At 39.8% G+C, this 21,762-nt stretch overlaps 1 protein-coding gene across 4 annotated transcripts in view; it reads right to left on the bottom strand.

Annotated features, from left to right (window-relative positions):
- arsh (arylsulfatase H) overlaps nucleotides 1–21,762 on the bottom strand; it is a 108,121-nt gene that overhangs the window by 43,614 nt on the left and 42,745 nt on the right. For all 4 annotated transcript variants that reach the window (XM_039743569.1, XM_039743566.1, XM_039743568.1 and 1 more), the window contains exon 4: nucleotides 15,800–15,921. In XM_039743569.1, the coding sequence (XP_039599503.1) occupies nucleotides 15,800–15,921 (122 nt within the window). The remainder of the gene's footprint in view (nucleotides 1–15,799; nucleotides 15,922–21,762) is intronic.

Raw genomic sequence — 21,762 nt, 5'->3', positions numbered from 1 at the left:
ACATTTTGAGCTTTTTTCCCCACTGTGTGCCTATTTTTTTTTTTCTCTGTACCCTAATAAGATTCCATATGACACTCAGATGACTCCATATGACGCCTTTTCATGGCGACTTTGATATCTGACAACTTCTTTTTTATTTCGGGCACTGTGCGACTTTGTGAACTGGAGCTTTCTAGTTTTTCCGACACTCTATGTCACTCGATCAACTTCCTTTTGTTGTTTATATCACTGTTAAAACCAACAAATACTACGTTTTTCCTTGCCATTCATCCATCCATAATCCAACCCGCTACAGTATATCCAAACTACAGGGCCACGGGGGTCTGCTGGAGCCAATCCCAGCCAACACAGGGCACAAGACAGGAAACAAACCCCACGCAGGGTTTTTCCTTGCCTCCACTTGGCATTTGCTGAAATTCTTCAGTTTTCCAAGTGCTTTTGCCATTGCCTTTTCACAGAATGCCGAGCTTAAGGGCTATTTAAATTGATTTGAATATTCAAAGAGGCGTAATTCTGGGAGGAGTTGGGGAGTGGCGGCAGGTCGTGTGCATGTGCGTTACTTTTCACACTGCCTGGGATTTATGTAGCAGAAGAACATGGAAGTTGGTGAAAGCACAGATTTATGCATCTGGATTTTTATGTGTGTACGCACATTTGCGCTTTTGTCCATATGCCATGTTTTAGTGTGAATTCTACGCACGGCGTTATGCATGAAGCCCCAGGTCATGTCACTTGCAGGAATTCTCAGATGACTGTGCACTTATGGGGTATATTGATAAGAGGGATGAGACAGAGGAGAGGAGGCAGGTGCAGAACTTTACTTCTTGATGCCGAAAGAATTGTCTGTAACATAACATCAGCAAAACCAAGGAACTGGTTATTGACTTTCACGACACAAAGAGCCTCTATGTCCGGTCACTATTCAAGGTGTGGATGAAGAGGTGATCCACTCCTACAAAAACCTTGTGATGTACATTAAATGACAGGTTGGACTGTTCTCATAACACAAAGAAGCTATATAAGAAAGGGCAGAGCAGGCTCTTTTTCCTTAAGGAACTGCATTCTTTTAAAGTGGGTAGTGACATGTTCTACAATTCTGTAATGGCCAGGGAGATTTTCTACACAGTGGTGTGCTGAGCTGGTAACATCACTTCAAGAGAGTCCAAACAAGCTAATTAAAAGGACAAGCACAGTTATAGGACACACTCTGGACCCCTGGAGGCCGAGGCAAAGGAGAGAATTAAAAGAAAACTGAGTGTCATTATGAACAATGCTGAACATCTTCTCTCTGATGTACTAACACTGAGGACTTTCAGCCAACAGATCATTCAGTAGAAAGTGCGTCAAGTAATCAGGACTTGGGGCTCCTTTAGACCAATAGTATAACTCCTCACTGTGACTGGGGCTGTGACTGCCAGGTCAGAAGGTTTCTTTTCTTTTGTTTTTCATTCATTCTGGACTATCCATCTATCCATCTATCTATCTAATCTCTCAAACTGCAGAGATGGTTTTGCTTCCATGTATCTTCACTTTGAACTTCTTTTTCCTATTCCTGTTATACAATAAATCCGTTCCTTTCCAAGTTCTTCATTGTTTAGATTATTTTAATGAATTACTGTGTTTTAACTAATATTAACAATTAGATGGGAACCTTATTTTGGTTGCTTTTCTCCTTTATTTGCATAATATCAATTCTTATTGTATGCTAGTATTGGTCATTTTACATTAATAGTTATTTTTATTTTCATAATTAACCCTATTGGCTATACTTTCAAAAATGTTATGCTTATGAAAATTGAACAACAGTGAGTCATGGACTATCCACTGTTACACACATCTAAGGATCACATCACTTGAATAGGAATCTGCTGTGTAGTAAAGTTTATGAGCCCCCACAGGCCTCAACTACATGACATTGTAAAGTGCTGGTAAAAATCATACATTTCATGTAGTCTACTAACAAATGTAACTGAACTCTATTACTACTTTAATTTTTAAATATCACTCATTATTACAAAAATACTTAAATAACAAAAATGCGATAACTGATTCTTGGATTAAGTTAGTAAAAAACTTAATACCTGTTAGTTTAATCTCCAAACGCACCTGAATGTCACACCGTGACACCCTTTAACTTTCTTGGTATGACCTGAAGTGATTTGGAGCGGTGGGATTCATGATGTGCCTTAGTGTTCCCTGCCACACACACACGTGACTCTGTTGGTGTTTCACTAATTTGTGTTGAAGCTATTGAAGGTGTAAAAGAGGAAAATACGCAAGTTAAAAATATCTTCACTTGAGGTAAATTCAAAGCTCTAAGTTAATCAGAAATTGAAAGTTGCACATAATGTCTGTTTTAAGATGGATGCCATCCATAATTTGACAGTGATTTTTAAAGGATTTTTTTTAATGTCAATGAGATCTAGCTGAGATATCTCAACAGCAACAATATTTTCTGGACAATTTTTTTTTGGTGAATAAGAATACCAAATTTCAATCAAACCAGTCATCAAGCTGCAGTCACACATGGCAGGTCAATTCAGAGCCACCAATTCACTATGCACACAGTGAGAACATGCAGCCTTCTGTCAGACGGTGGTTGGCTATACTGTAGATATTTCATACAGGCTTCAACATTCCTATGTGAATATGCATTTAAGATCTTCAGAATTTACCTTCTGCCTAACTAAAATGTGCTACTTTTCACTTTTACTGGCAATCCTATGCACATTAAAACATTTTTTCCTTACAATTCAATTTCTGCCATGCTCTTTCTTAAGCCATGTCTGTTAGGGAACAAACATAAAGAAGACGGCTAATATCATGCAATGAAATAAACATATTTGGAAGCTCTCAGAAAATTATTACAGTCCGGACATGACAGCTATGAAATCAGTCTTCACGAACAAATAAGGTGTCACCCCGGCTGTCTACAGTACAATAACTGATAAAGGCGGACAGTAGCAGAGAAAACCAGAAGTTGCAGCTAAAGAGGTCACAGGGTTTTTTTAGTACTCTTCACAAAGGTAACGACAAACAAGAAAATCTGGTTCTACTTGCTTGCCTTTTATTTCGCACAATAATTCCTGAAGATAAAACATACAAGGAGGAACAACAGCAAGTAGAGTGATATAGAAACAAAATATTTTCCAAATGTTTCTTCACAAAGAAAGCTAAGACTACTAGGCATGGTGTATGGAACTGATGAATGCATGCTGCAATTACATGGAAGTGTCCCGATTATTCAAACTGTTGTACACTTGGAGTTGTACCTGCTTAGAGCCTAGAGCTCTGCCAGACAGATCTGAAATATGAAAGAGTAACAAGTCATTATGCATAGCAATTACACTTGTCCAGTGTGCTGGGCTACAGGCCACCAAGCTCATACAAAGTGTTTCTGTGTGATCCACCACACCTACGTGCGTGTACCTGAACAAGCAGTGACCCGAGATGACACAAACTGACCACAAACTAGCCAGAAAGAAGAGGCATTGCATGCACCAGAAGGACTCTCCCAGGCATGAAGAACAAAGTGGAAGGAGACCAAACCACATCAGACCCAAATGAAGGAATCCCTATCCGACCTTTTATTTTATTTGGTGTAAATATTCAAAGACAAACCACTGTTATATATTACTTTACACCACAAAATGGCATAGGCCTTTTAAAAATGTTCAATTGATGTTCGCTAACTCTGCTATTGGAAGCGTATTTCCTGCAGATGTGATATTGGACTTATCAGTTTGTTTCACTCATTGTAATACACTAATGAAAGAAAAAGGAAGGTAAACTGAATTTGATATAAGGTTTGAATTTCCTTTTCTACTTTAATGCCCATACCTGATTTGTATTTGACAAATGTGATATTCATAATGTGGGACTGTGTATGTTCCTAGCAGCTTCAACTACCTGGGGTCCTTTTGGGGTCGTAGCCTGTCCCTGACTATCATGACGCAGGCTTGCTAGGTATGTAGTATACAGTAAATGCCCTCTGACCCATGACATCATAGTGGTCATAATGCATAAGATTAACAGCATCTAAACTTTAGGAAATTGAAGAGGACACCTCACAAGAGACAATCATCAAAGGGCAATCAAAGACTTCTGGTACTGGCTTCAGTATGACTTTGGTGCTGATCACTAGCTTTTTTGAATGATTTAACTACTTTAATACACAAACCTTTGCTAGCGTCTAAGAAAGTCTATTAAGATCTCAGTCACTGTTTAGGTTCTTCTGAAGTCCTATTTAAACATATTAAAAAATATTATACAATCAAATTTTAAAATCTTAGAGACGTGTTACTTTGAACTATACTACTTGGTAACCTAGTCCATGAATCTACTGTTTTTCAGCATGAAGAAATTCTAAAAGTTGCTCAAAATGTACCTATAATTGGCTTCATCCCCTCTGGCAGGTTCATTCGTTTATTTTACTAACCCGGACCATTCCAGTACAGGGCCACATGAAGCCTGAGTCGAAGCCTGGAACGTTGTACAGAAGGCAAGTTCCCAGCCCTTCACAGGGCACCATCTCTCGTGTGCCACACGTATGTATTACACTGATTTTGAAACTTGCTGATGAATCTATCCAGTGTGTCTCTTAAAAATTAGAGTATCTGGAGAAAACATTCATGGGTATGATGAGAATGTGCAAACTCCACATAGAGAGTTCTCTTCCTCTTAGAGTTGTGAGAAATTATGCGGCCTTCTGACTTATTACGCTATAAAAGATGATAGTGTAAACCAACAGTTCGGCAGTACTGTACACGGAGTAGCTTATTGCTTCAGCTAATTCTATTTATGATGGTAAACGGAGCGCTTTCATCTATTCACTCTGCTCATAGCCCAGGGTCACACCTCTGGCCTGCATTTCAAGTGTCATTGTACTAGTTTGCCATTTAGCTGAGTCATAATTCCAATGTTTACCTCCCATGTTCTGGTTACATCTGCTTCTTTCCACTAGTCCAACATTTATTATCTTTTCTTCTACTTTAGTCAACCCTTTATCTTTGCTTCACTTTTTTTGGTCATATCTTGTCTGTTTTTTCAGGTGTGCTCCTGTAAAATGCACACTTACTATTGCCATCATACCTGTCTGTCTGTCTGTCTATCTGTCTTCATTAAACAACTCTGCTCTCAATCGACTGGTTTTGTTAAAATCTGGTATGCTTATTCTCCAAAAATATTTGACCAGAAAATTGTTGCTTTTGAGATTTTGACTTTTTAAAAATCATTTAAAAATCACTGGCAACATTTGGATGTCATCCACCTTGAAACAGACATTGTGTGCGAGTTCAGTTTCTGATTAACAGAGTTTTGAATTTATCTTAAGTGAAGATATTTTTAACTTGGGTATTTTCTTGTTTTATACATTTAATAGCTTTTCCTGATGGTAAAACACAAATTAGAGAAACGCCAGCAGAGTCGCATGTTTGTGGCGGGGAACACAAAGGCACGTCATGAATCCCACCACACCAAATCACTTCAGGTCATTCTAAGAAAGTTAAAGGGTAGTCAAGTTATAAAGAGTACTCACGGTGTGACATTCAGGTGTGTTTGGGGACTAAACTAACTGGTATGAAGTTTTAGTTACTTCATCCAAGAGTCAATTATCACATTTTCGTTAATTAAGCATATTTTGTAATAATGTGTGCTATTTAGAAATAAAAGTGGTATTAAAATTTAACCACATTTGTTAGCAGACTACATGAAATGTATGTTTTTTAACAGCAGTTTACAATGTCAAATAGGCTTGTGGGGGCTCAATAACTTTAATACACAGCAGATTCCTATTCAAGTGATATGAAGATGGCATCCTGAGATGTGTGTAACAGTGGAGAGTCTGTGACTTACTGTTATTTAATTTTCATAAACATAATATTTTTGAACATATAGGAAATTAGTTAATTATCAAAAGAAAAATAACTATTAATACAGAATGACCAATACTAGCACAAAATAAGTATCAATTTTACCCAAATAAAGAATGAAAGCCACCAAAATAAGGTCCCCATCTAGTTGCTAATATTAGTTAAAACTCAGTAATTCATTAAAGCTATCTAAATAATGAAGAACTTGGAAAGATACTGATTTAGTGTAACAAAGGAATGGGAAAATGGGATGATTATCTTGAAGATTATAAATCTAGTCAAAAGATACATGGAAGCAAAATCATTTCTACAGGTTGATAGACAGATAGTCATAAAATTGATTTTTATAGGATTTATCATCCTACATAGATAAAGTGTTGAATTTCAGTTGTAACTTAATTTCTACTCACATCTATTGGGATTCTACCATTCCTCCCAGTTTTGTCACTTTACATTTTCATCTGAGCTAAAGTAAATGTTATTCTCGCCTGTTCACAATGGATCGTGGTTTTGAATTGAAGACAGGACTATTGACCAATGAATGAAGGGGTGAGGTGGGTCTTTAATTCAAAAGCAGAATCCCATATGAATAGTCTTTCTGTTTATGTACTACTTTCATTTTTCGGAATTACTTATAACACAATATTTTAGCAAAGAAGTTCATGCATTTTGCACATTGTGAGCTTTCGACTGAATGACTGGACATGTGGATTACGTGACATGAGTAACAGATGTTTTTCAGGGACATTTTTGATATTGTTTGCTGTTGTCTAGCATTAGCCATTGGGTGACGTTCAATCAGTATCTGTTATGTCTGTTCCTCATAAAAAAAGAACATGTGATAAGTAACATGTAAAAAGATTTTTCAGAGAAATATCTCTTTAAAAGAGCACTTATGGTGTTTTTTTAAGTAAAATATTTAGAGGAATGGAGCTAACAGAGTTCCTGAAATACTAGAGTGACAACACTGTGGGGGCTGCTAAAACATTTGTCAGCATTGTTAGTTGCACAATGGCTCTGCAGGAGGATGGGGGGGGGTACTGAAAGGGTCATGGGCGCTTGCTAAGAAATTGGAACTACTGTACTGTAGAAGAGGCCAACTTAGTAACTAATTATTGTTAACCAGTATAAACTATAGCTAATCAAGTAACATTATAACTCAGTTATCTATTATTTAGCCAGTCATATGTAGACGTTGTAGTCCAAGAATATTAACAACTCTTGTATTAAGCCCCTGCTGTCTGAAGCTGGCTGGGTCATTGTGCTTGATGGAAGTGTACAATTCGGAGTTGGAACTGCTTGCCGTCTCTCTGTATACTTCACCATCACATAGCGGGGCTGAAAGCACTTCCACCTCACTTTGGGAACACACCAGCAGAACACTTGTAGAAAGCTGTGTCACCTCTGAGTTTGGTTCTTTCATATTTTGGAAGAAGTTGCCAAGAATTTATCTTTAGGAATTTCCCTAGTATGAAGGGATTTCAGAAAAATCTGTATATATAAAATCAGTATATATAAACTCAGGCTTCTTTAAGATGTTTCAGGTAAAGTATTTGCTTTTAGGTTGTTGAATCTCTCTATTGACAGGTTAGCAAACTGTTCACAGATGAAACCTCAAAAAATAACTCAACGTAGCAGCTACTGCTTTTCTATATGTATATTATATTCTTCCCTTGCTTTTGTTTACACAATTCACCTACTCCTTTATTTTTACCTTTTAGCTCTAATATTGAAAATGACTCTTTTGGTTACCTCTTGAAGTGTTTGCATTGACATTGTCCATCTGCCTTTTGGTGTTTCTGTTTTCTCTTGCAAATGTTGCTCTCACGTGTTTATTGTTCCTCTGGTTAGCACCAGCATTTTATATTTTATGAAGGTTAGACAGGCCACAATTATGCAAACCCAAAAACACTCCCGGGATTCTGAATGTAAGGAACAGCCGCATCTCATTCAGGGAGCTAGAGTTGTGAGAAGGAGGACGAAGCTTGTGGAAGGAGTGGAGGAGGCTGTGACAGAGAGAGGGTAGAGTGCTGATTACTGATGAGGACTGTGACTGTGCTGGATGGTACTGTGCTTTGGTGGTGGGAACAGTTGCTTGAAGCATTTCCTCTGAAAAAAAACTTTTGTTTGCACTGGATTTGCGCCTTGCATCTGTTTGTGTAGGGGAGCTGCTAATTGTATACAACAGATAATTGTATAAAGGCAATGTCCCATTAAAAGAATTCTGTTTGGAGAAAATTTCAAACTTGAAAACTAAAGCTGCTGATCTTGTCACCTGAGCAAGTCAGATTACATGACTATAAATCGCTAGGGATGTCAAATTACACAACTGTGTGATGACTTTCCATCACAGTTCAACATTTTCATGGTTATCGAAGCCTCACTCCTTTTTCTAGCATGTTGTTTGATGGAGCCAGTGTCCATGTGAAAGCTCTGCTGGTATGGCGAGTTCTGCTGCAGTCTCTGCCCTTTTATCTTTTTCAGTTCTGTTGTGATGTGTCACACATATGAATCTCTCTTCTGTTTATGAGGTCGAAAACACCTGTGCTCCTCACTCCTTGTCACGGATTTATTTGCATTGTACTTCAGGGTGAGTGCAAATTGGCTGTCAGCTCTCCTATGACTTTACCTTCTATAAAAAGTTAATCCCAGGTTAAACTAGTTCAGTGTGAATCAGCTAGTAAAACTCTGTTGTTTCCTTTGAAAACTTCCTTTCCTCAGGGATTTAAGAGGTTTTCGTGGGGAAAAAAAAACATGGAGGCAATTAAAGTTCTTGTCCACACTATGTTCTGGGTTTGTTAATGTCTGCCCAGTCACCCCAAACCAATACGAGGCACAGAGTTCCAGCTGTACTCCAGTTGCTGCCCACCAGGATTCTTTTTTGGTTATGGAGAGGAGCAGTTATGACATGGCTACAATGAAGGTGGCCATTTTGATATCTATATATATATATATATATATATATATATATATATATATATATATATATCTACACATATATATCTATATATCTATCTCTATATCTCTATATCTCTATATATATACTGTATATAGCAAAATCTCCGCGCTTCGCAGCGACAAAGTACTGCTTTTAAATTTTTATTAAGAAGAAAAAAAAAAAAAAACACCTTTTTAAACTGAGGGAAAATATACCAATAACTATCAGTTAAGGCTCTCTTTGTACACCACGTTGTCAGTTCAGCACTCCGGTTGTAATATGACCAAGCTGTGCACTGAGATTACTTTTGAGAATGCAACGTATAGTTTTGTCAAAAATCAATGGCAACCTTTTGTAGGGTGTGTCCCTGAGACTTAATTGTCATCATGAAGCAGAGCCTTCCTGGAAATTTGAGGCATTTCAATTGAAATGGGAGATCAGAGGGTATAACGGTGATGCCAGGAATACATTCAGAGTGTGGCGCTCTGCTGTTTTTTTGTGTAGCTGCCTTCACACAGTTTCTCCACTGCTTTATAAACGAACGCCTTGTAAGGCCATCGTTTCTCCTTGCTTCGCGGTTCTGTACTGTTTTATTGTTCATTTATTACGATTGTTATAGTTATTGTGTAGCTATTTGAGACTTACTTTACTGTTCAGGTACCCATTTCCTTTATTTAATCCGCGGCTTGTACGTTATTTTTTGTTCATTTATTACAATTATAGATATTTATTGATTCCCTTCTTTAGCTGACTGCCTGCTCATATAAGGTGCTCCACTGGTTTTTTGTGAAGAAGCCTTTACACAGCTTCTCTGCTGTTTTATAAACGAATGACATACAAGGCCATCCTTTTTCCTTGCTTCGCCAAGGAAGCTGCCTTTTTATTTAATCCACGGGTTCTCCGATGTTTTATTGTTCGTTTATTACGATTGTTATAGTTCTCGTTATATAGTACGTTGTCAGTTCAGCACTCCGGTTGTAATATGATGAAGCTGCGCGAGCTCACTCTTGAGAATGCAACATATAGTTGTCCAGAAGAAAAGCAATGTTGCCTCAAATCAATGGCAACCTTTTGTAGGGTCTATCCCAGAGACTTATTACTTGTCATTGCGAAGTAGAGCCTTACTGGAAATTGGAGTCATCTGAATTGAAATGGGAGATCAGAGGGTATAACAACAGGGATGCGAGGAATACATTCAGTGTGGAGAAACTCTAGAGACAGCGTGTGTATTAACTTGTGGATTTTTCTGTGAGTATTTGGTGGCAGCGTGACGAAGTTGCTTCCGCAAGACCGCGTTAGCTGTGGAGCTCAGCTCAGAGCATATTCTTTTCCTACCTTGTCAATTGTGTAATGCATTTTTTGAACAGGTTTGATGCATGGAAGTGATCACTGTACTGCGTTCAGTCAGTTCACGTGAGCTGCTCTCTTGTGTGATGTTGCGATGTCCACGACTTTATTTAATGTTAGCTAAGACCCGGCACTTAAGTATCTTGCTACAGCAATTTTAACTCCATTACAAAGTGATCCAAAGTCTCGTTTATACCTCGTGTCTTCTCATTAAACTTGTATCTCGTGAATAAAGTATTCGACGAAGGCATGACAAACGGCACCAGGAGCATGTCTATAAACTTAAATTAAACTTACGGTTTACACCGTGTTTTGTTTCCGCAGTAGTTGCACTTATGAATAAGCTTGTATGCATTTTTCTTCAGCGCTCTTTGGGAGCTCTTCCTTCTTTTCTACGTACTGCGTTCACAGTCAGTTTACGTGATTACATGAGAGGCGTGATGATGCGACACGCAGCTCCGCCTCCCACAGCCATCGAGCTAAAGTCCATTACAGTATATGGAGAAAAATAGGTTCCGGTTATGACCATTATGCGTAGAATTTCGAAATGAAACCTGCCCAACTTTTGTTAGTAAGCTGTAAGGAATAAGCCTGCCAAATTTCAGCCTTCTACCTACACGAGAAGTTGGAGAATTAGTGATGAGTGAGTGAGTGAGTCAGTGAGGACTTTGCCTTTTATTAGTATAGGTTCTATACTGAACAGGAAGCCAATGTATGGAAGCCAGGACTGGAGTAATGTGCTCATGCCTTTGAATGCCAGTCGAAACACATGCAGAAGCACTCTGGACAATGTGTAAATGGCCAAGTAGATTATGCCGACATAACATTATACAACATCTAGTCCAACTTGATGACCACAGTTGAGGACATTGATGACACAACTGTAAATTTCAAGGGATGTCAAATTAGATTACTGTGCAACAACTTTCCAGCACTGTTCTTGGGAAAACAAGATATAAAATGGGACACAGAGATATAAAGAATTACAACAGTCCAATCATGATGTAAAGATTGCATGAATGACTTTTACCAGATCCTGATAAGACAAATATTCTATAAATACCTCTTAACCAGTAAAAACTTTTAACAGGTAAACCAATTTGTTTGTCAAAATTAAGTGTGGAGTGAAAAATCACACACAAATTTTTGGCATGAGATAACACACAAGAGGCAAGATGACCTAAATTTCTAAAAGGATGTTTACTGCACTTTTAGTGCAGAGAAGACAAGCCGTCTCTGTAAATTTTCCAGACATACCTTATCCTTTGCAAATAAATGGTAAAAGTTACTGATAATGTGTAGTAAAAGTTAATTAACAAATATACTGTATGTTCTGCAAGCTTATGTCTTCCAAAGAATTTGTTAGTTTTTTACTCACAAGGTACAAGCGGTATTAAATCAGCATCTTGCCCTTGGAGTTGTAACATTCTCTCACCTGAGTAAAGGGTTGGGGAATCTCTCCCAGCAGCACCAGACGTAAGGCAAGAACTAGCCCTAGATGAGACATCAGTCAACTGCAGGACTCCCATGGGGCCAAGTGAGGATTAGTAATCAACCTAAGTTACATAATTCATGGCAGAGAGCCCAAGCTAAAATAGTAAGCACATTGAAAAAGACAGACCATGGGATTCAAACCCAGCATGCACCTATAGGCAACATTTACTAACCTCTTGATCATCTTGGCTTCCATCTCTGGAGTCTTTAGCAATGATTTTGTTTTGTAAAATTGGCTATTTGTCCCTGTAGGGGAACGATAATTTTAATGTTCTTTGTGTTGCATGTCTGTATTGAAATTATTACTGTACTAGCCAACGCCTGCCGTAGCATACAGCGGTGTAAGAATAGGAATCGAAAACAGTGAGAAAGGAATTCAGAAATCAAGAAGAAATAAGGTGTTTTGCTGGAGACAACAGATAATGAGTCAAAAGATCTAACCCTAGAAAAAGCCACATACAACTGACCGTGGCTGAAGACTGGTTGTTGTAGATTAACGCAAATCTTTGCAAACATTTGTCCTTGGGACGTCTCTAAATCTATCCCAATGTGATGCAATGAAATCTACTGCCCTATGTTGTAGTGAGAGTGCATTGCCTTCGTCAACCGTTTATGTCAAGAAATAAACTGATAGGAACAGGCAGTTGCCGGATCCCAGAATACAGATAAAGTTGTACAAAAACCGTGCGACAGAGAAGATACTGCCGTTCATTTTATAATAAAGACTTAGGAAACAACCGTCACAGTATAACGAAAAAAATCAAGGAACGAAACCAATAGCAAGGAGCGAAACCAATGCCAATAGTCGAGAGAGTACCTTCCTGTAGCAGGCTACGGAAAAGACTTCCAGGCGCACACATGCCCGAAGTGACACCAATGGGGTCATGAGAGAGGAGCGGGGAACGTGGTAGTCTGAAGGAGGAATAGGAATCGGGAAAAGCGGCGTGGGGGTGTATGGGAGGCCACAGGCAGCGTGGGGAAGGGTTTGGAAGAGGAGGAATAGGAATCGAGAAATGCCGTGTGGGCTGCGTGTGGGTGGGACCAGGTTTGAAGAGGAAGCAGGACGAACCAGAAGAGAAATATATATATGAGATATACTCAAGTTTAAGTTCTGCCGCGGATAAGTCGGGGCTTGATTTTGGTATTTTATAATGTCGGTTGTATAAGTTGAATGCGGAAAACTCACGCTATTGATCCAAGAGATTACGATATGCTAACGTGCACCTGAGAGAGTAACCACAGAGCACACTGCCTTTTTTTCTATGTATTGTGCCTATGGGACTACAAGGTAATACCCGAACTATTCCGAAGCCACGTTTGCACTGTTTTGTGTTGTTTGTATCTTACACCCTCATACACCATCATCGTAAGAGTATCCCTTATCTACGAAGAAGCATTTGACCAGAAGAATCTATGAAGCTGGTTTTAAATTAAAAGACGTTGAAGTGGTGAAAGAAATTGGTAACTGCGTTGCTGCAACAAAATTCGATGTGTCTGAGAAACTGGTGTGAGATTGGAGGTAGCAAGAAAATATACAAAAAAAAATTAAGTGTCGCATTTTTGAAAGGGCTTATAAGTCGGGGTCTGGTTTTATGATCAATTTTTCAGCTTTCAAGCCTCGACTTATACATGAATGGTAGTTTAAGCTTCATCATTGTTATTAATTTACATTTGACAGATGCCTTTACCCGAGGCAACTTACAAGATTGGGAGATAAAGTATAGTTAGGTTTGGCTCATGTCATTCTGCAGCTCTAATTAAAAGCACAACTGTGTCACTCCCTCCCAGTTTGAAACATCACAATAAACGTCACATACAGTCTATTCTGCCCATACATACAGAGCAGGGGTGTAACCAGGAATTCATTTCAGAGGAGAGTGAAAAAATTCAGTCATATTTCAAGGGGCTCAAAGAGAAACTCCCCTCTACTCCAGCTATTCCTGTGATACAAAGTAAAAGGCATAGCCTCAGGGACTTTCAACACTCGTAAATAGGCTATACATACACACACAAGGTGAGGATCAAGGGTCCAGCAAGACTTCTGAGGCTTTCGTGACAGTTTGGTAACACATTCTGCACCAGTGCAAATGTCACAAGTCAGCAGACAAACTAGAAGTCTACAAGTGGAAAGAAAATTCATACAAAGCATACTGACAACATGCTTGGGAAAAAAAAAAAAAACTTCAAAAGGGTAATAATGCAAAATAGTTTTACATTCATTCAGCCTCTTTCAGAAATGTGCATGCCATACCTTCATGGCTACCAAAGGTTAAACAATATAATCTTCAATTTTCTACTCCAGTTCATGCTCAGGAGCTGGTACTGCTAGGATCAATCTACATTTCCTCACCAGCTTTTGTTTACTTAACTGACCTTTTCCCAAGGTGACTTACATTTGAAATACAACTGCATACATTCCTTTTGTTTACCCAACTGAAGTGACTTGCTCATGGTCACATAGTGTTGGAAGTGGAATTTGATTCCACAATTCCATAACCTCAGGATCTGAAGTTCAAAACCTTAACCACTATGCCACACTGCCTGCCAAGCAGCCATTGCATTTACTATTCTTGGGAGCAGCACCCCTTGTGTCCATTTGTTCATGCAAGAAAGCAGATTTAATGATTGTGGATTATCATCCTCACGGAGTATGAGTGAATGTATTTTTCAAATGAGGCTTTGTGTTTTTGGAGTGCCTGGTTATTCAATAATCTATTTTTTTTAGGTTTTATGCACAGACAGTTTTGTTTATTTTATCATGCTGCACTCTGCTCTTGATCAGCAATCTCTTAGAACTTGTGCCATTGTGCGGAGGTGGCTGGCCCATGCTGGGGACTACATGTTTTTCAGCCATCTTGGTAGAATGACATGCTCTGCCACCAAGTTCTTAATAGGTCACATCTAATGTGGTATGTTTGGGTGCTCTTGCTTCTAGCATTAACGGATATTGCCTGTATAGATAGGCCAGCCCAAAATTGTGTATAATTGTTTGAAAATACTTTATTATAGTTGATGCTCTAGCAGTTTAAGCCGGTATAACATTACACAATTCCTAATCAGAGAGGATGTCAAACTTGATGACTGCAGTTGCGGTTCTAGATTACACAACTAGAAACCGTAGGTAATGGCACCCATACAATATCATCACAGTTCGACGACCAGGTGGTTTTCTCCCTTGGTGTCCAGAGCGCAGGCACCTTAATTTTCATAAATGGTGCCCCTCAGATGATGGTACCCTAGCCAGCTGCCTTTGTCACCCAACGGATTGACCAGCTCTGATGTTGTGGTACATAACACATGAGACATCAGGACAGCAAGCCTTCCTTCAGTCAATGAGATCCAAAACATGTGTGTTCCTTATATTTTGGAGCTGCATTATATATTGTGACCGCTGCACTGCTGCAGGGGGATGCAGCTGTCCTTCAGAAACCCCACATTAACCAGTGTTTCAATGGCAAATAAACACACTCCTCTGCTCCACTTTGTGGGATCAGCAGCACGGGGTTTTGAACATTTAAAAGAATGAGCCGTGGCCATCCTGCATTCTCACTCTCCTGCCTCTCTTCCCCCAGACTCCTTCTGCTCCAGCCGCTGCTTCCAAGCCACTGTACCTCCTTATTAAAGAAGACTGTGTTGTTTTGAGCAGGAATTGGAGCTGATGTGTCAGGTTTGACAGCTTTTCCTAGGGAGGCCAGATCATTTCTGAAAGAGATTTGTGTTTGTTTCCGCCTGAACAGCAATAAAGTTTCTACTTCTTGCAAAACCTTCGGTGCTCTCCTGTGCAACTTTGTGACCTGAGCTAGACAATCTACTTTACCTCTGGGTGAGATCTCATTTGCTGTCATCTGTTGTATACAAATGAGCCCATCCATATGAATTAAGACAAGTCACAGATTGGTTTGACTGAATTGTCAGACTATGACCGTTGTGGCCACAACTGCCACCATCTCAGAAAGATTATACAAATGAAGTCTGCAATTGAAAAATCACTGGAAAAAAACATGGATTGTGTCAGGGGCTTTAGGTAATTGCTTACTGCTTACTTCATCACACCAACCTATTTGCAACTGGTGTTGCTATGTCAGCAAAAAGAAAAAGCAAGTAAGCAAATTTACACTTTTATATTAAATCAAAAAGAAGCTTTACACACCTGATCTGATTGGGTATCTGCCGGTCATGAAAGCAGTCCTGCTTGGAGAACACAGTGGAGCCGCCGAGATGTGATGAGTGAGCTTCACTCCATCTTGAGCAAGTTGGTCAATATGAGGAGTCCTAATGAACAAACAGAACAACACTTGTTAATCTCTGTTCTGAAAAGTTTTTCAAGCTATTAATGACTCGGGCTCAGAATTATGGCTTAACCTGAGTCAGACTTGGGGTGACGTGTACTGATCCACTTTACAGTGTTAAGCCTGAACAATACCGCATTCCATTTATCCATCCATCCATTTTCCAACCCGCTGAATCCGAAAACAGGGTCACGGGGGGTCTGCTGGAGCCAATCGCAGCCAACACAGGGCACAAGGCAGGAACCAAACCCGGGCAGGGTGCCAACCCACAGGAGGCATTCCATTTAAACTTTTGATTTCATAACAATAAGGCCAGCAAAAGTCGGATTTCCTATTGAAAAAGATGGGGCTGGTCTGTCAAAACCAAGTTTGTTTGACTTCAAAGGATAAAGTCAATCCAAAATAATGACATACTCCATAAACTTTAGTGAAAGCTGTGGTATTATTATGGTTATTAGCACTTCTGTCTATCTGTGTCTCATTAAATAAGTTGCATAACACAGTGCTGTCCATACTCTGCCTGTGGACATGTTGCTACAACGTAATGCATTGTTCAGTAGTTGTGTGTATTCTGAAAGAGCAGGCACAGAAAAGGTTTCCATATTGTTTGTCCAAGTGTTTTACTGGAATGCAGCCAACCCGGGTGGGCCGTCATTCCGAGTTCCGATACTACAGGAAAATGGAATGCATCTGAACAGTATTCTGCTGCTTTCTACTGGATGAATTAACATTATGCTGTAAAACATCATGAGTATTTCTATGTTCTGCCACTTTATGGTAATTTATCAAAATTCATGAGTGGTGCGGACCCTTCAACCAAAAACACAATGGCAAATGAAAAGCCGTAAATCCAGTTTTAGAACAAACTGAACCTCCACCATTGCTCCGATTGAGCGATAGTAATGACAATGTGCATTGGTCATCAGAGTTTGACACTGAGAGTGAAACTGATGCATATAGCAGTGTATGTCTGAACAGCCATGATATGCCTGGTGACGCGGCATAAATTATTATTGTGTAAATGCATCACGGTGCAACATGATGAAGTAGCGGTGTGTTAAAAAGGCAAAATGATTGTGATCGAGTGGAAGGAAAAACAAGAAAGACCTCTGCCCCTTAAGTATTGTTCACAATGTAGCAACTGTCAATGTCCATTCAGGGTCAATGTGGAAGTCACTGTTCTGACTTGGCAGGAAAACAGATAACTAATTTCTTGAGTTTAACTGAGAGATGCATGCAAAGGGCAAAAGAAACAAAAATAAAACAAAGGAAAAATCACATTCAAAATTCAGGCAAGACATGAAAATAAATCATAAAGAGATTACAATAGAGGTTTATAAGGATTTATCTGCAAATCAGATAGAGCTCAGTGCAAACGCTGACCTATTATCCTCTCTGCTGATGAATTTGAGATCACGACCCTGGTGTTGGGGACCACACCCCTAGAAACATGGGACGCGACCCTAACAACAGTATGCCAAATGGCTTCCATAATAGGAATAGGCAACACGACCCCAAAATTCAACACCTGATCATGACAGTCACTAAGCCTTGTGCTGTGGTAGCCTATAATAATACAATGGGTGGCATCAATCGTGTGAGTCAGGCACTGACATTCTATCATGTCATATGCAAGCAACATAAAAAAATAAAACATAACCAACAAATCTTTCAATATGTGCTCAAACTGTGCCTGTGCGCGTTGGTGACGTAACATGTCACATGAACCACATATACTAAACCTGCACCAGTACAGCAGTGGACAGTAGACATGTCTTTCTACTCCATTTAGACTGTCATTTTGGGGTTTGTATGTTCATATTAAATAAAACAACATTTTTGCTGAAAAAAAATTAATAATCAATAAATAAATAATACATTTAATTAAGTAAACATAATGGTAAGGAGGTTAAATAAAAGTAACTCGACAGTCTGGAGATGAGAAATGCATTCAAAGAACATTGGTGTTGGTTGGTGAAGCTCCCCTACCCGGTCACAATGTGAACACGGAGTGCAATGCAAGTTGCTTTCTCACCAAATTCCCATCACATTAAAACAGTATGATCTGTGGGAGAGCTGCCATTCGTCTGAGGCCTGCAGCACATTTTTTTATTACATGATCTCAAACTAACCTGTCCCACATGTCAATTTTGTAACCAAACCTAAAGTGATACGAGCTGAAATGGGCCAAGTACATCAAAAACTGAGCGCCACTTCAGGTCATAGCATATTTAGCACAGGAGAAAGAAAAACTGGTTTCACCTGCTAAGCAGAACCTTTACACACAAACACTTAAAAATAAAGTAACTAAAAAGGCACCTTCTTGCTACAAAGTAGTACTACCATGCTTGTCTCGTAGATTTTTTAAAATTTAGAGCTAAGGGCCGCTCACGCAAATAAATAATAAATTACCCCCAGGAGCTGTAAATGAAGTGTCCATGTGGCTCAGGTCTGATGGTGCACTACTGTGACACATTATAGCTTCCCACCTCATTCTGTTCCTGATCCTCTCTAGTTGGAATTTTGACAGGAAAATGGACGTTTCCATTGATTTGCTTCTTTATGCACACAAAAAGCAGTTCAAAGTTAGCTCAAACAAATTTCCTGAAAATAAAACAAGCAAAGGTCACACACTCCGGACACCGAACCCATGCAACTCAGAGCGACAGGCAATTCAAAATTCACCCTGTGTGAGTGAGAGTGGGTGAGGCCTGCATTGGACTAGTTACACTGGTGTCAGGGACAAACTCACCCTGAGCCTGAAATGGAGAAGCGGGAGAGAAAATGGGTGGCTTCTGCTCAGTGCTGGCATAGTCAGTTAGCTGTAGATTCAGCAGAAAGCCAAACACAATAAATAAGAAGACGGTTAGCGAAAAATGTCGATTACTACACTGTTGGCTAAAAAGGTGGTTTTTTTTAGATAATTTAAAAGATATATCAGGCAGTGCCAAGAACATGGCCATACATGTCAACAGAGGCAGGCATACACACTGTACAGGCCCAGAGACTGGCAAACCACCATGTAAAGGGAAACTGGCAGCAAAACACAGGTTAGAGTGCAGATCTGGGCAAAGCAAATAATAAAACTGGCACAAAGCAAGAGGAGAGCTGTCTGACTTCTAGTTAAATTATGTCACACAATGAAGCGTTGAACAATGGCACAAATTTAGTCATAACCAGTGACATGTTTCCAATAAAGGCCTAGGAGGCAGAGCCCCACCACATGGACAAAAAATATTAAGGGAAGCTTTTCACTTCTCATTATTCAAATGTTTACAACAACCCTCATCTTTGTCTTCTTAAGCAATTTTGTTTTCAAATTATGTTATATGCTCAAAGTAATTACACAGAGGATTCACAAAATATTTAGGTCCCTTTATTTCCTGAACTAGGTGGCACGATGGCACAGTGGTAGCGCTGCTGTCTTGCAGTTAGGAGTCTCGAGTTCGCTTCCTGGGTCCTCCATGCATGAAGTTTGCATGTCCTCCCCGGGTGCTCTGGTTTCCTCCCACAGTCTAAAGACATGCAGGTTAGGTGGATTGGTGATTCTAAATTGTGCTTGGTGCATGTGCATGTGTGCCCTGCGGTGGGCTGGCGCCCTGCCCAGAGTTCATTTCCTGCCTTGTGTCCTGTGTTGGCTGGGATTGGCTCCAGCAGACCCCCCATGACCCTGTAGTTAGGATATAGCGGGTTAGATAATGGATGGATGGATGGATGGATTCATTTCCCATTTTTGCCCCTCAATCTACACTCAACAGCCCATTATGACAAACTGAAGACATGTTTTCAGAAAGTTTTACAAATTTATTAAAAATAAAAAACTGCAGTCTCTCATTCATAGACATATTCAGACCTCTACTGTGGCACACCCAATTGTGATCAGATGCTTCTGTTTGGTTTAATTCTTCTTGAGATGTTTCTAGAACTTGATTGGAGTCCACCTGTGGTCAATTTATTTGAATGGACATCATGTAGAAAGACACACTTTTCCTTGTACATAGAAGGTCTCATAATTCACACAGTCGGGACAAAAACCAGGCCATGACGGCCAAGGAACTCTCTGGAGAATTCTGTGATGAAATTATGGTGAGGTATCGATCAAGGAAAGGGAATAAAACCATTTAAGACGCTGTACAAGTGTTTCCAGGAGCACAGCGGCTTCATTACTGTAAAATGGAAGATATTTGGAACCACCAGGACTCCTGTCTAACCAAACAGAGTATCCTCCAACAGCTATGTCTGCCAAAACCATGGCACGACTAAACAACTGCATAACTCCATCCCTGCAGTGAATTAGAAGGTTTAAGGTTTCTTTATTTAGTCATGTTTACACAAGAAAACATGAAATTTACCTTCTCAGTTGCATCCAATAACAGACAGAATGAGATAAAGCAGACAAATAGAAACAAGACAGGTTTAGGTAAGGTAACATCATGCTATGTGGGTGCTCATCAGTGGAAGGGACAGTGTGAGAAAATAATGTAGAGGTAACGGTAGTTAAGTATTTTGGGTTGTAATGCACAGTGAAATATATATAAGCAATTGTTTTAGAAATGTTACAAAGAGATTGCTAAAATGGTCAAGTAAAGAAACAGAATGTTCCAGGGCGATGGTTCAAGAAACTGGCTAATATGATGTTCTTTCACGCACCTAGTAAGACTTCCTAGTCAGTACATGTACAGTTTCCATAACAGAATAAGAGCCGAATTCAAGAGAAAATGAAGAGCAAGGATATAATGGAGAAAGACTTTTTAGGCTATCAGCGCATGCTCCCAACCTCTCTGTCTTTCTCTGGTTATGCTCTGTGCTAAAGCACCTCCTGCCTATTAGCCAATCACAGTATGATATGTAAGCTGCAGCATGTGGCCAGGGCTCTTGCCCGGCTGGGACATCTCCACGCTGGGAGGACCGAGGGAGAGGGCGTGGCCAGGTTTTATTATTTAGGGGGAAAAAAAATCCAAACCCACATGGCCCTGTGTGAAAAAGTAATTGCCCCCTTGTTAAAAAATAACCTAACTGTGGTGTATCACACCCGAGTTCAATTTCCGTAGCCACCCCCAGGCCTGATTACTGCCACACCTGTTTCAATCAAGAAATCACTTCAATAGGAGCTGCCTGACACAGAGAAGTAGACCAAAAGCACCTCAAAAGCTAGACATCATGCCAAGATCCAAAGAAATTCAGGAACAAATGAGAACAGAAGTAATTGAGATCTATCAGTCTGGTAAAGGTTATAAAGCCATTTCTAAAGCTTTGGGACTCCAGCGAACCACAGTGAGAGCCATTATCCACAAATGGCAAAAACATGGAACAGTGGTGAACCTTCCCAGGAGTGGCCGGCCGACCAAAATTACCCTAAGAGCGCAGAGACGACTCATCCGAGAGGTCACAAAAGACCCCAGGACAACGTCTAAAGAACTGCAGGCCTCACTTGCCTCAATTAAGGTCAGTGTTCACGACTCCACCATAAGAAAGAGACTGGGCAAAAACGGCCTGCATGGCAGATTTCCAAGACGCAAACCATTGTTAAGCAAAAAGAACATTAGGGCTCGTCTCAATTTTGCTAAGAAACTTCTCAATGATTGTCAAGACTTTTGGGAAAATACCTTGTGGACTGATGAGACAAAAGTTGAACTTTTTGGAAGGCAAATGTCCCGTTACATCTGGCGTAAAAGGAACACAGCATTTCAGAAAAAGAACATCATACCAACAGTAAAATATGGTGGTGGTAGTGTGATGGTCTGGGGTTGTTTTGCTGCTTCAGGACCTGGAAGGCTTGGTGTTATAGATGGAACCATGAATTCTACTGTCTACCAAAAAATCC

The sequence above is a fragment of the Polypterus senegalus genome, chromosome 2, assembly GCF_016835505.1.
Source record: "Polypterus senegalus isolate Bchr_013 chromosome 2, ASM1683550v1, whole genome shotgun sequence".
Taxonomy (NCBI): domain Eukaryota; kingdom Metazoa; phylum Chordata; class Cladistia; order Polypteriformes; family Polypteridae; genus Polypterus; species Polypterus senegalus.
This window is presented reverse-complemented; position numbering and strand designations above follow the sequence as displayed.